Source organism: Schistocerca serialis, chromosome 6 (genome assembly GCF_023864345.2).
Source record: "Schistocerca serialis cubense isolate TAMUIC-IGC-003099 chromosome 6, iqSchSeri2.2, whole genome shotgun sequence".
NCBI classification, from domain to species: domain Eukaryota; kingdom Metazoa; phylum Arthropoda; class Insecta; order Orthoptera; family Acrididae; genus Schistocerca; species Schistocerca serialis.
Genome location: NC_064643.1, coordinates 273,621,558 through 273,636,611, shown reverse-complemented (window position 1 = coordinate 273,636,611; position 15,054 = coordinate 273,621,558). Strand labels below are relative to the sequence as shown.

At 42.2% G+C, this 15,054-nt stretch overlaps 1 protein-coding gene across 1 annotated transcript in view; it reads left to right on the top strand.

Moving 5' to 3' along the window:
- Window positions 1-15,054, top strand: part of LOC126483618 (spatacsin) — a 410,710-nt gene that overhangs the window by 26,880 nt on the left and 368,776 nt on the right. The window contains exon 5 of the mRNA XM_050106663.1: window positions 13,470-13,562. Within this exon, the coding sequence (XP_049962620.1) occupies window positions 13,470-13,562 (93 nt within the window). The remainder of the gene's footprint in view (window positions 1-13,469; window positions 13,563-15,054) is intronic.

The following is a 15,054-nucleotide window of genomic DNA, read 5'->3' as shown; positions in this document are numbered from 1 at the left end:
GGAGCTCCAATGTTAGGCAGGTGAAGGAGCCCCTTAGGGAAATAGCAGAAAGGTCAGGGAAGAAGGCCAGTGTTCACTCTGTCTGCTTGCCGGGGGTCTCATCTGAGATGTGGAGGAGGCCCTGCCGGCGGCGATAGAGAGCACTGGGTGCACCTGGCTGCAAATTGTTGCTAATGTCGGCACCAGTGACTCCTGCCGTCTGGGTTCAGAGGTCATCTTCAGTTCATACAGGTGGTTGGCAGAGTTGGTGAAGGCGGAAAGCGTTGCTTGCGGGGTGGAATCTGAGCTAACTACTTGTAGTGTCATTCCCAGTACCGATCGCGGTCCTCTGGTTTGGAGCCGAGTGGAAAGCTTAAGCCAGAGGCTCAGACGATTCTATGGAGATCTGGGGTGCAAATTTCTTGACCTCCTCTATCGGGTTGAGAAATATAGGGTCCCCCTGAATAGGTCAGGTGTGCACTACATGCAGGAAGCGGCTACAAGTGTAGCGGAATATGTGTGGAGTGGACATGTGGTTTTTTTAGATTAGATAATTCCCTCCCTAGGCCCGACAAGATGCCTCCTGATACGCGACAAGGTAGCAGTAGGCAAATCGCAACAGGGAATGACAATATTAATGTGGTAATAGTAAACTGCAGGTGAATCTATAGAAAGGTCCCAGAACTGTTCTCATTAATAAACGGTCACAATGCCCGCATTGTACTAGGGACGAAAAGTTTGCTGAAACCAGTTGTAAACAGTAATCAAATTCTAAACTCAGATTGGAATGTATACCGCAGAGACAGGCTGGCCAGTGAAGGGGGAGGCGTGTTTATAACGATAAAAATGCACTAGTATCAAAGGAAATTGACGGAGATCCGAAATGTGAAATAATTTGGGTGAAGGTCATGGCTCAAACATGGTAATTGGATGTCTGTATAGGCCCCCTGGCTCAGAAGCTATTGTGGCAGAACACCTGAAGGAAGATTTGAAAAATATTTTGACCATGTTATAGTTTTGGGTGGAGATATTAATTTACCAGATATAGACTGGGAGACAAATGTTTATAACAAATGACAGGGACAAAGAATCCAGTGAAATTTTTTTAAGTGCATTATCTGAAAAATACCTTGAGTAGTTAAACAGAGAACTGACTCATGGCAATGACATATTAGACCTTCTGGTGACAAACAGACCTGAACTATTTGAAACAGTTAACGCAGAACAGGGAATCAGCGATCATAAAGCGGTTACAGCATCGGTGGTTTCAGCCTTAAATAGAAATACTAAAAAGGTAGGAAGATTTTTCTGTTTAGCAAAAGTGACAAAAAGTAGATTTCAGAGTACCTGATGGCTCAACACAAAAATTTTCTCTCTAGTACAGGTAGTATTGAGGATCAGTGGACAAAGTTCAAAACCATCGTACAGTATGCGTTAGATGAGTATGTGCCAAGCAAGAACGTAAGAGATGGAAAAGAGCCACCATGTTACAACAACCGAGTTAGAAAACTGCTGCGGAAGCAAAGGGAACTTCACAGCAAACATAAACATAGCCAAAGCCTTCCAGACAAACAAAAATTACGTGAAGCGAAATGTAGTGTGAGGAGGGCTATGTGAGAGGCGTTCAATGAATTCGAAAGTAAAGTTCTATGTACTGACTTGGCAGAAAATCCTAAGAAATTTTGGTCTTATGTCAAAGCGGTAGGTGGATCAAAACAAAATGTCCAGACACTCTGTGACCAAAATGGTGCTGAAACAGAGGATGACAGACTAAAGGCCAAAATATTAAATGTCTTTTTCCAAAGCTGTTTCACAGAGGAAGACCTCACTGTAGTTCCTTCTTTAGATTGTCGCACAGATGACAGAATGGTAGATATCGAAATAGACGACAGAGGGATAGAGAAACAATTAAAATCGCTCAAAAGAGGAAAGGCCGCTGGACCTGATCGGATACCAGTTCGATTTTACACGGAGTACGCGAAGGAACTTGCCCCCCTTCATGCAGTGGTGTACCGTAGGTCTCTAGAAGAATGTAGCATTCCAAAGGATTGGAAAAGGGCACAGGTCACCCCCGTTTTCAAGAAGGGACATCGAACAGATGTGCAGAACTATAGACCTATATCTCTAACGTCGATCAGATGTAGAATTTTGGAACACGTATTATGTTCAAGTATAATGACTTTTCTGGAGACTAGAAATCTACTCTGTAGGAATCAGCTTGGGTTTAGAAAAAGACGATCGTGTGAAACCCAGCTCATGCTATTTGTCCACGAGACTCAGAGCCCCATAGACATGGGTTCCCAGGTAGATGCCGTGTTTCTTGACTTCCACAAGGCATTTGATACTGTTTCCCACAGTCACTTAATGAACAAAGTAAGAGCACATGGACTATCAGACCAGTTGTGTGATTGGATTGAAGAGTTCTTAGATAACAGAATGTCATTCACAATGGAGAGAAGTCTTCTGAAGTAAGAGTGATTTCAGGTGTGCCGCAGGGGAGTGTCATAGGACTGTTGCTGTTCACAATATATATAAATTACCTTGTGGATAACATTGGAAGTTCACTGAGACTTTTTGTGGATGATTCTGTAGAATATTGAGAGTTTGTAACAATGGAAAATTGTACTGAAATGCAGGAGGATCTGCAACGAATTGACGCATGGTGCAGGGAATGGCAATAGAATCTCAATGTAGAAAAGTGTAATGTTTTGTGAATACATAGAAAGGAAGATCCTTTATCATTTAGCTACAATATAGCAGGTCAGTGACTGGAAGCAGTTAATTCCACAAATTATCTGGGAGTAGGCATAAGGAGTGATTTAAAATGGAATGACCATATAAAATTAATCGTCTGTAAAGCAGATGCCAGACTGAGATTCATTGGAAGAATCCTAAGGAAATGCAGTCCGAAAACAAAGGAAGTAGGTTACAGTACACTTGTTCGCCCACTGCTTAAATACTACTCACTGGTATGGGATCTGTGCCAGGTGGGGTTGATGGAGGAGATAGAGAAGATCCAACGGAGAGCAGCACGCTTCGTTAAAGAATCATTTAGTAATCACGAAAGCATTACAGAGATGGTAGATAAACTCCAGTGGAACACTCTGCAAGAGAGACGCTCAGTAGCTCGGTACAGGCATTTGTTGAAGTTTCGAGAACATACCTTCACCAAGGAGTCCAGCAGTATATTGCTCCCTCCTATGTATATCTCGCAAAGAGACCATGAGGGTAGGATCAGAGAGATTAGAGCCCACACAGATGCATACCAACAATCTTTCTTTACACGAACAATACGAGTCTGGAATAGAAGGGAGAACTGATAGAGGTACTCAAGATACCCTCCACCACACACCATCAAGTGGCTTGCAGAAAAGGAGTTTCACATGTTTTGGCCTTTATGTGATGGTCCCCTGTAGGGTTTGACCTTCATTCTTCAAAATTTTCCCGAAAAGAAAGCCAATTGGGGAAGGGTGCTGTACATGGTGTATTGTGTCCATCGTGCATTGTGATCCTTAGCCCACTTTCTGTCTGTTGCATTGCAGTCCTGCCAATTCTCCATCTCTTGGGCGAGGACACCTTCCTGTGTGCATTTTCCACCATGCACTTTGCAGTGTTGCTTTCTGTGTCGACAATGACCATGGACTTCATTGCACCTGATATCCAGCACGGTAGCCAGTCCGTTGTGGTGGGGCCACCATGTACCCTGTTGGTTGTAGCCCCCTGACCAGACATGGATCGCTCTGCTAATGCCTGTGCTGTTAACTCCCCACGTATGCCAAGAGGGAGATGCCCATCCCCCTGGGGCATCGGGACTCCCGGCAATGGCCATCCTGCCTGGTGGCCTTTGCTGCAGCTGGGTGGCGCCCATGGGGAGGGTCCCCTGGTCGGAGTGGGTGGCATCAGGGCAGATGACACCCAATCTCTTGCTGGTGGTTAAACACCAGCAGTCTCTAAGCGATCATGAGCTCAATACAATGCTCAGAAGTACGACCCCAAATCGTTCCCCTCCCTGGCTACACCATGGGAGGAACGTCAGTCTAAGGATGGCAGCGGATCTCATTCACCCTGGTACTTTGTACGTTCAAGAGCTGATGAGGAATCTTTCATGACGACGAAGCCTCAGTTTTTTGTTGAGCGTTTAGAGGACAAGTTTGGGGAGGTGGAGGGCTTGTCTAAAATGAGATCTGGGTCAGTCTTGATCAAAAAAAGCATCATCTGCCAAGTCACGGGACTTATGACAAGCTGGGGAGTGTTTCTGTAACCAACATGCCCCATAAGAGCTTAAATATGGTCCAGGGTATCATATTTCACACGGACTTTCTTTTGCAGTCTGACAAAGAGCTGTGCACCAGTTTAGAGTGGCGAGGTGTACATTTCATCTGGTGTGTCCACCGGGGTCCAAGGGATAATCAGGTTGCCACCGGTGCCTTCATCTTGGCCATCGGGGGCATCCGTCCCCACTTCTAAGCCGGAGAAGTGTAAGTCTTCTTCGGGGTCCATTGGGTCACTCCCTTCCCAGGTTTCTACTAGTGGGAAAGATGACATCTGCCAGTGGCTGAAGAGCCCGAAAGCAGCTGGTCGTAGGGCTTCACGCTCATCCTCAGTCCCAGAGTCTGAGAAGGTCAAGGTGATGGTCTACCGCTGTGATGTAAAGCCCTATATCCCTCCCCCAATATGATGCTTTAAGTGCTGAAATTTCGGCCATATGTCTTCCCGCTGTACTTCCAGTGTCACATGCTGAGATTGTGGACGCCCATCACATCCCAGTACTCCATGTGCCCTGCCTCCCATCTGTGTCAACATCGGAGAGCACCATTTGCCTTGCTCGCCAGACTGTAGGATTATCCAGAAAGAAAGGAAAATTATGGAGTAAAAGACCCTGGACTTACTGACCTACCCTGAGACTAAGAGAAAATTTGAACACCTGCATCCTTACGCTGCTGCTACAACAGTTCTGGCACCATCAGTTCCTCCAACCCAAGTCACCTCTCATAGCTGGAAAACTACATCTGCCCCTTTGATGGTGGGGGGCATTTCCCTCCCTGTTGCTCTTGCACCACCTACTTTGGGAGCAACATCCCCCCCTCCCCAACCATCGGGGGCATCTGTCCCCACTTCTAAGCTGTAGAAGCGTAAGTCTTCTTCGGGGTCTCTTGGGTCACTCCCTTCCCAGGTTTCTACTAGTGGGAAAGACGACATCCGCCAGTGGCTGAAGAGCCTAAAAGCAGCTGGTCGTAGGGCTTCACACTCATCCTCAGTCCCAGAGACTGAGCCAGTGAAGTCCTCCCAGCCAGGGAAACCCAAGGAGCAGCAAGAGGAATCCAAAAAGAAAACATCTGAGGCCAAGGAAATTGCAGTGGCACCAACACCACCACTACCTACAAGCTCTGCATCTGAGGATGGAGATTTTGGCGTCCGCTGAGGACCTAAATCTTGCCAGACCTTCAGACAAAATGGATATGGATTGCTCAGGCAAATAGTCGGTGGCAGCGGGTGACCCTGAGGCATAAAATGCCTCATTGAATGTTCGATGCCTTCCCAGTCTCATGATGACGTCATCCTCCAGTGGAATTGTGGCAGTTTTTTCCACTACACCTATTACCTGCATTGCTCTCCAGGATACCTGGTTCCCGGCAATGCGGACCACTGCCCTCCATGGCTATGAGGGTTATTACAGGAATCATAGCGACTATAATCGAGTGTCAGGTGGAGTTTGTATTTGTGTCCTAAACACAGTCTGTAGTGAACATGTCCCCCTACAAACCCCTCTTGAAGCTGTGGCTATCAGAATAAGGATGACACAGGAAATAACCGTCTGCGATGTATATCTTCCTCCAGATTGTGCAGTACCCCTGAATGTATTAGCTGCACTGATTGATCAACTCCCTAAACCTTTCCTACTTTTGGGAGATTTTAATGCCCATAACCCCTCGTGGGGTGGTACCATGCTTACTGGCTGAGTCAGAGATGTCAAAACTTGACTGTCTCAGTTCGACCTCTGCCTCTTAAACACTAGGGCCGCCACACATTTCATTGTGGCTTATGGTAGTTACTCGGCCATTGATTTATCAATTTGCAGCCCAGGACTTCTCCCATCTATCCACTGGAGAGCTCATGACAACCTGTATGGTAGTGACCACCTCCCCATCTTCCTGTCACTGCCCCAGAATCAGGCCCACAGACGCCTGCCCAGATGGGCTTTAAATAAGGCAGTCTGGGAAACTTTCACCTGTGCTGTCACCATTGAATGTTCCCCACACAGTAACATCAATGTGATTGTTGAACAGGTGACTACAACAGTTGTTTCTGGAGCAGAAAACTCAATCCCTTGCTCTTTAGTGTGCCCGAGGTGTAAGGCAGTGCTTTGGTGGTCGCTGGAAGTCGCTGAAGCAATTAAGGAGCATCGGCAAGCTCTACAGCGGCATCCTTCCCTGGAGCACCTCATAACCTTTAAATGCCTCCGTGCCCATGTTCGCTACCTTATCAAATGACGGAAGCAGATGTGTTGGGTGAGATAAGTCTCGACCATTGGGTGTCATATGCAACCATCTGGGGAAATATCAAACGTCTTTTCAGGTACCAGGCCCCAACAGGTGTCCCCAGTGTTACCATCGGGCGCTGATAACCTCGCTGTTGTGCGCCCTAAAACACTAATCATCATCAGTGTTACCATAAATGGTGAGTTATCTACTTATGCAAACGTATGCAAACGTGATTGCTGAGCACTTCGCTCCAGCTTCTGCATCGGAGGCGTGTTACTGGATGCGGATATGAAGGGGCCTGTGGTCAACACACCGCTCTCCCGGCCATATGTCAGTTTCCAAGACCGGACCTCTCATTCACTACATGCTACAGTGAATCGTATAATGCCCAATTTACAGAGTGGGAGCTCCTCAGTGCCCTTGCACATTGCCCTGACACAGCTCCTGGGCGTGACTGGATCCACAGTCAGATGATTAAACATCTCTCATCTGACTACAAGCGACATCTCCTCGTCATCTTCAACCGGATCTGGTGCGATAGCGTCTTTCCATTGCAATGGTGGGAGAGCACCAACATTTCGGTGCTCAAACGCGGTAAAAACCTGCTTGATGTGGATAGCTATCTGCCCATCAGCCTCACCAAAGTTCTTTGTAAGCTGTTGGAACGTATGGTATGTCAGCGGTTAGGTTGGGTCCTGGAGTAACGTGGCCTGCTGGCTCCATGTCAGGGTGGCTTCCGCCAGGGTCGCTCTATTTTTCACTCATTTTTGGGGGTTTTGCATGTTTGCATGTTACAGCATTCAGTCTTGTGACAATAACCTTGTGGTTACTAAACCCTACTTTGCAAATCTTAGGGATTTATGTTCTTTTAAATCTGCTTGATACTGTTTATTGCTAAGAGATCAAAGATTTGTTTGATACCTTGTTGAGCGACAGTCTCCATTCCTTCTGAACTAAATATGTAAGCATAGACCAGATGTGGTTTAAATTCAAAGAAATAGTATCAACAGCAGTTGAGATATTTACACCAAATAAATTAATAATAGATGGAACTGATCCCACAAGGTACAAAAAGCAAGTCAGAACACTGTTGCAGAAAAGCATTCCAGCTTTAAAAGAACATAAAATCCCTAAGATTTGCAAAGTTTTACAGAAGCTCGAAATTTAGCCCAGTTTTCAATGCAAGATGCTTTTAATAGTTTCCACAATGAAACTCTCTGTCTTTTAAATCTGCCAGAAATCCAAAATAGGATCTGCTTGTATGTAAAGTACGTAATCACTACCAAGTCACAAACAGTATCTCAGCTGTGTGATAGTGATGGTATAATGTTGTCGATGACAGAACCACTAAAATTGAGTTACTAAATACAATTTTCCGAAATTCCTTTACCAGAGAAGACAAAGTAAATGCTCCAGGATTAGAATTGAGAATTGCTGCCAACGTGATTAACTTAGAAGTAGATATCCTTGTTGTAGCGAAGCAACTCAAGTCACTTAATAAAAGCCATTCTTCAGGTCCAGACTGTATATCATTTAGGTTCCTTTCAGAGAATGCTGATAATAAAAGATCTGTATCCAAAGACTGGAAAGTTTTCGTAGGTCACACGATTACTCCAGCAAGGAAATAGGAGTGATCCCATGAATTACAGACCTATGTCACTGTCATTGATTTGCAATAATATTTTGGAATATACAATGTGTTCCAACATTATGAACGACCTTGAACAAAATGAACTATTGACACACAGTGAGCACAAGTTCTGAAAATATCATTCTTGTGTAACACAACTCACCTTAAGTAATGAGTACTATTGACAGAGGATCTCAAATTGGTTCCACATTTCTAGAGATCCAGTTCCTCTCAACTGACTTGTAATGAAATTGCATGCCTATGTTTTGCTAATGGGTTGATAGTTTCCTGTCAGACAGGTTGTAATTTGTAGTAACTGATGGAAAGTCACCGAGTAAAGTGGAAGTGATACCTGGCATTTTCCAAGGAAGTGTTATAGGCCCTCAGCTGTTCCTAATCTATGTGAATCATTTAGGAGACAATCTGAGCAGCCTTCCTAAGCTATTCGCAGATGATGCTGTCATTTATTACGTAATAAAGTCATCAGAAGAACATAACCAACTGCTAATTGATTTAGACAAGATACCTTTATGGTGTCCAAAGTGGAAATTGACTCTTAAATAGTGAAAAGTGTGAGGTAATCCACATGAGTGCTAAAAGGAATCTGCTGTTAAATTTTACTTACACAATAAATCACTCATGTGTAAAGCCTATCAGTCCAACTAAATACACAGGGATAACGATAATGACCAACTTAAATTAGAATAATCTCATAGAAAATGTTGTGAGGAAGGGGAACCAAAGACTGTGTTTTATTGGCAGAACACTTAGAAGATGCAACAGGTCTACTAAAGAGACTGTTTACACTGCGCTTGTTTATCATTGTAAAAGTTCAAAGAAGCACAGCTCATTTTTACTATTTTGAAATAAGGGGGAGAGTGAACTGTGTATGATACACAAGTTGGGGTGGCAATTGTTAAAACAAAGACTTTTTTCGAGAAATTTCAGTTTCCAACTTTCTTCTCCAAATGTGAAAATACTTTATTGGCACCCTCCTATGTAGGGAGATGTGATCTGCTTTTTCTTGCATCTTTGTCTCACATTGGTGTAGGGTTGGCATGGTTATTGAACAGATTTGGCATGGTTAATGGAAGAGGTGGTCAGATGCTCTTCTGTCGCCACCCCTTACTCTCTGGGACATTGCAGGACTGTACATGCACATTGATCATGAGAATTAAGTACAGCGTGAAGCTGCCACCTGCAGTATTCAGAGCCACTAGACTTCATGGCATGGAATCAAAGAGGGCCTGGCTACGATGCTGGGGAACACACTGCCATGCTGTTTATGGGAGCACCCACAAAGTGTTGACAGTTGTTGCAGGAGGACCAGAATGAAAAAGTTGGCAACCAACCATACCCTGCCCCACACATGCAAATGTGCAGGCCAGGGAAACAGTCGTACCTTTCACTTAGTGAAGGCCTGCGTGTCCTTGCTAAGTATAGATGGGCATTGTTGTACTGAAACATGGCATGTGGAACTGCTTCGGGCTCTAAAATCTCCCTGATGTAGCAGTTGCTGTTCATATTTCCCTTTATACATAGGAGATGAGTCTATCTTTTGTAGCCAGTGATGCCCCAAAGAGTTACACCTGATATTTGTCCGCTATGAAATTCACTAATGTAGTCTCCCCGATTGCTTTCGTCAGAGTCGCATCTAATGCATACAGTCATCTTTATTGGATCAGTTGAAGTGAGACTCGTTCGCAACACTGCAATTTGCTGCTCAACGCACTAGTGACTGTGTTCACATATCCACTGCAGACTGAGGCATATGTAGTTTCTGGTCAATGCAAGCTGATGCAATCCCAAGCACACCGTCAATCTGGTCTTCAGCAGACAGTATCAAACTGTCATTGTAGCCATGTCTGCACCTCTTGCAGTGCTCCAGCATCACGCCAACACTGCTGGTGAAGCTGTTTCGCCATTTATGGCCCTGTGGACCAGATGGCCAATACACTGTAGTCACGTAATGTGATCCACTACTCACCCATTGTTGTGTATGATCCTCTTCGCTAGCCCTGCACACACATCACAGTCATACCAGTGGTATGATGAACCATTTTCCCAGAGACCAGTCATTTTGCCCTGTTCAAGCCAGTGGTATGATGAACCATTTTCCCAGAGACCAGTCATTTTGCCCTGTTCAAGCCAGCTGACATGCTGATATTGTGTCCTTCAATGTGGACAAGGAATACTTGCACTTGCTTGCACATTTCCACTTCATTTGATGGCTGTACACTGACTTGGTATGGCAAAACATTGACTTGTTCAGTTACACAAAAGAGGTACTGGTGGGCCTTTGTGCACATTATCTCTCTGCAATCTTAATCACTATGGTTCTGCTGTTTCACACATCATCTGGTTTTGGAGTGACTCAGACTATTCCTCCTGGGTGTTACAATTTTCACAAGCGGTAGTGTATATACATAAAATTCCTCATGAATCTGTCTGTCTGTCTGTCTGTCTATCTATCTGTCTGTTTGTCTAGTGAATATTGTGTCAGAACATTGCAGTTTCTAGATTAACTTTCTCATACAGACACAAAAACTTGGTGGAGGACATATTTTATAATATGTGTAGCTGTACTAATTTGTGCATTTTGCAACTACTGTACTTAAATTGCGCCACCAGAGTCACCATCTGCACATGTTGCCACAGATTCCTTCAGTGTATCCACGTTTTATGTCATTCTCATTGCTATCATAGATTAAGTTACCACTTCCTAAGTGTGGCCCGGTAGCTCAATGGTAAAGTGTCAGACTACAGATCTGAAGGTATCGCCTCAGTCCCCAATTAGCTCTAGCAATTTTACCTGTCACTTTTCACTTCTTTCAGCCCTGGCAATATTTATCAACATGAAAATTACAGAGTTGTGGTGTTGTTCAGAATCTGTTTTAAACTGCAGGCTTCCCTATAACTGGCTGGGTCAGTCAGTTCAAATGTCAGAGGAATGTAAAGGCACACCACTACCACAGGACTGCATGTAGTAAAGCATTGTGATGTTCAAACCAACTTTTGGTTCAATGGTAGCTTTATTTTTGAATCAAAATTGGCATTACTAACCTTGACTTCATTACAAAAATACATGGAGTTTCTTCATCACCATAAATTTCTTAGCATTATGAGATTAACTGCCTCTTCATTTATATTGCCATTGACACCACTATCAACAATTTGAATCTGAACATCATCACAAATGGCATCATCATGGGCCAAGATTGTACAGCAAAATTAGTATTACCACAATTATCAACAACAGAAGAAAGAATTTTAACTTGTGAAGCCAGTGACATGTCACCAACATTACAACACACTTCAGAAACGGTACCACTCACACTATATGATTGTTCACATAATGTAGTGAATGTAACTAACTAAATTCTAGATCTATTTTTGAAACATTTAAATTTTCATCATCCCTAGTTTTTATGTAGGAGAAAAATTCTCTTAAGTCATGGTGTACACCACTACATTCGCCATCTAGCAGAGATGCTGAGTCACAGAAAGACACAACAAAAAGACCGTCGGAGTTAGCTTTTGGCCAACAAAGCCTTTGTCAAAAGTAGACCCACGCACACACACACACACACACACACACACACACACACACTGTAACAAAACAAAACTCACACACACATGACCACAGTTTCTGGCAGCAGGAGCCAAACTGGCTCCAGCACCAGAGAATGTGGTCATGTCTGTGTGAATTTCATTTGTGTGTGTGTGTGTGTGTGTGTGTGTGTGTGTGTGTGTGTGTGTTGTGTGTTGTGTGTGGTCTATTTTTGACCAAGGCCTTGTTGGCCAAAAGCTAACTTTCCAATAGCCTTTTTGTTGTGCCTTTCTGCTACTCAGTACCTCCGCTATATGGTGATTAACAATTAACCTTTTCATCATTTTGTTACATTCCATTATTGGATATTAATATTCTTTATCCCTTTACACCTATCTTTTTGGTCATACTTTTCTTTCTCCTAATATGTTGATCATATTCAACTTACATATCCACTAAAACTGGTTTTCTTTTCTTTAATTGATGTTTTACTTTGCATGTTCCTTTGTCCTTCTTGGTTGTGAAACTTTTGGTGATGGAGGGTGTTGTTAGTTTCTTTGATTATGGGGTGTCGTGATCCTCACTTGCGCCAACTTACTGTGTTGTTATATTTTTCTATCATTTGTATTCCTATAATTATTTCTTATTTCTTCATTATCATAATTAGTAGGACCTTGCTGCCTCCAATCATTCATATTTATTCTCTCTATTTGCCATTTCTCATTTTGTTCTTTTTCATCTGGCCCCATTGCCACTTTCTGCTCCCATTACTATCTCTGTAACCCTATTTCTATCGCTATTGCAGTTACTGTCGCCATCATTTCTAAATACTAATGTATGTCCTACATTCCATAAAACTATCCACGTCAACATGTTGTACACTGCTTATAATCCATTGGAAACTTTCCCCTCTTTAAAGCTGATACACAATGATCACCAATCCCAGAGGTCTTTCTAAATGCATGTTTCTCTGCAATCCCTCATACAAAAAGCGCTCATGTTGTCTCTGTCTCTTGCAGCTGATTTTTTTATTGTACCTAGCTTTCAACAAAACATGCTGTACATAATTCTTTTAGACATCTTCATTGACCTACAAATAATTTATATTAACAGAATCTTCTGTCGGTTCTTGGTAGAACAACATTATAATAAGTGAAAAGCACCAGTTTGCTTTTGTTCTACAATATTACTCAGTAAATGTCTGAAGATGGCCTTGTAAGCCAAAAACCGGTTACCAATAAAAGTAATATTGTAGAACAAAAGAAATAATTTTTCGCACAATTGTTTTTCATCTTTGTAGCAGTTCATAGCAGCACTTTTAGGTAAATTTGTATTCATTTGCTTTACAAGTAAAGGAATTATATTGAGAACATACTGTACATCCCTTACTTGTAAATATTATGAATGTTAAGTTAATCTAAATATGGTGCTATGAAACACTATTTATATGCAACGAAACAAAAAAGAAACATAATGAAGTAAACAAATAGTTCTTTTATTTCTTTCTTGGCCATTGACAATGCCTTGAACAATTAAGTGAAACAGATTTGGTTAAAAATTAATAAAAATTAAGTTGTGGAGGAGGAGGAATAGTGATTTTTATCTAGAAGATAAGCAGAATTATAATAATTAGGTTACAGCCAACTATTATTCAGTACAATTCAAGTCCTTCAAAGTATTGGTGTCTCAGAGTCAACTGACTGTTTTCTGTCTTTACTAGCAAGGAATATTGAATTTTAATTCACAACTATGTATTACATTCATATGGTTTCTCTTATTCGAACAGTTTTTGAGAACTGCAACCTATTGAACTATTTATTGTTTTCAGATGGGATAGCAGTTCTAGCACCATGTCCATGTATTCAGGCTCTTCTTCTATTTCCAAGTCATCTGCTAGTCTCCAGAAATCAACCATAAAGAGGTAAGTACAGGTATGTAAAGGACATTCCATTGCCAAGTAACTTTTGATTTGATTTTTTAAAAAAGTAATAAAATCAATAATTTTTATTATTTGTGCAAGTGTAGGGTCTGGACAAAAATATGGGAATGTCATGAGAAATGCATTCTTGAACATAAATGCAGAAGATAGCGAAGCTTGCATGTTGCACTGTTGTATTCGACAGCACCTGTGCGAAGTCCCCAATAAGTTGGAAGTGGCAACTGTGATCAGAACAATGTTCTGTGTCATCGTGAGTGCACTATGACTGAATTTGAATATGGGCAGATTCTTGGTGCTCGTATGGTGGGTGCTTTTGTAACCAAAGCAGCTAAGTTTCTGATGCTTCAGAAGACACCATATCGAACATTTACACTGCATACAGGGAAAGTGGAAAAACCTCATCTGCTAAGTCACAATACAGATCAATGTGTGTTCAGCAGTCATGACAAATTGACATTGAAGAGGATTGTGACAAAAATAAGGGGACAACAGCTGCAAAACTCACTGCAGAACACAATGTCACACTCCGAATCCTGTTAGCACTGAAACAACATGAAGGTAGCTCCAATAGCAGGGGATTGCAGAGTGAACTGGAATCCCAAAACCACTCATCAGTGGTGCAAATGCCCATAACAGGAAAATGTGATGCCAAACACGTAAATCCTGGACTGTGGAGTTATTAAAAAAAGTCATTCGACTGGATGAGTCTTGTATCACACCGTTTCCAACTTTATCCGAATTTATGTCCCAACACTGAAACTTGGCTGAGGTTCAGTGATGATTAGGGCAGCTATATCATGGTAGTCCAGTCATTTATATCCTTATTGTACTGTGAGACCAGCCTTTGTATAACCTGAAGACAGAAATTTTCCTTGTATGATGATAAATAACAGATGGCAGCATTATTTATTCTTTCTGTTCACCACATTATTCCTTTATACCAGCTATTATGTCTATATTATGATTGCCAGCTTTGCTCTTCATTGTGATTATGTCATGTTCAGAGCTGGTTAATTCATTACCTCCTTTGAACCATTGATTCTCTTAGCTCATAAATCCCTTAAACTTAATATATTAAATTATACCTTTCCAGGTCATAATATTTTGAGCATTCAGGAAATTAATCACTGTTCAAATCACACAGGTGCTGGTTGTTTTGATTCTGTTCACTTTTATAGATGCCTCTCTCAATACATTCATTTCATGACCAAAAAGAAATCATTTGTTTTCTTAACTAATCCAACAGCCATTGTATAATATATGTGCAAAACAATTGTTAGTCAACGGTGTTGTCCCATCTGAGCAGTAGCTCAAATTTTTTCAGGATGACATTACAATATATACAAATTGTAATTATCACCTAAAAGAAATTATTTACTTGTAGATACATGTCTGCAGTCCTGGTACACAGTGAAATCCCCATGCTACTTTACCATAACATTCCAATAGAGAAACCAAAACAAAATGGTGTAGC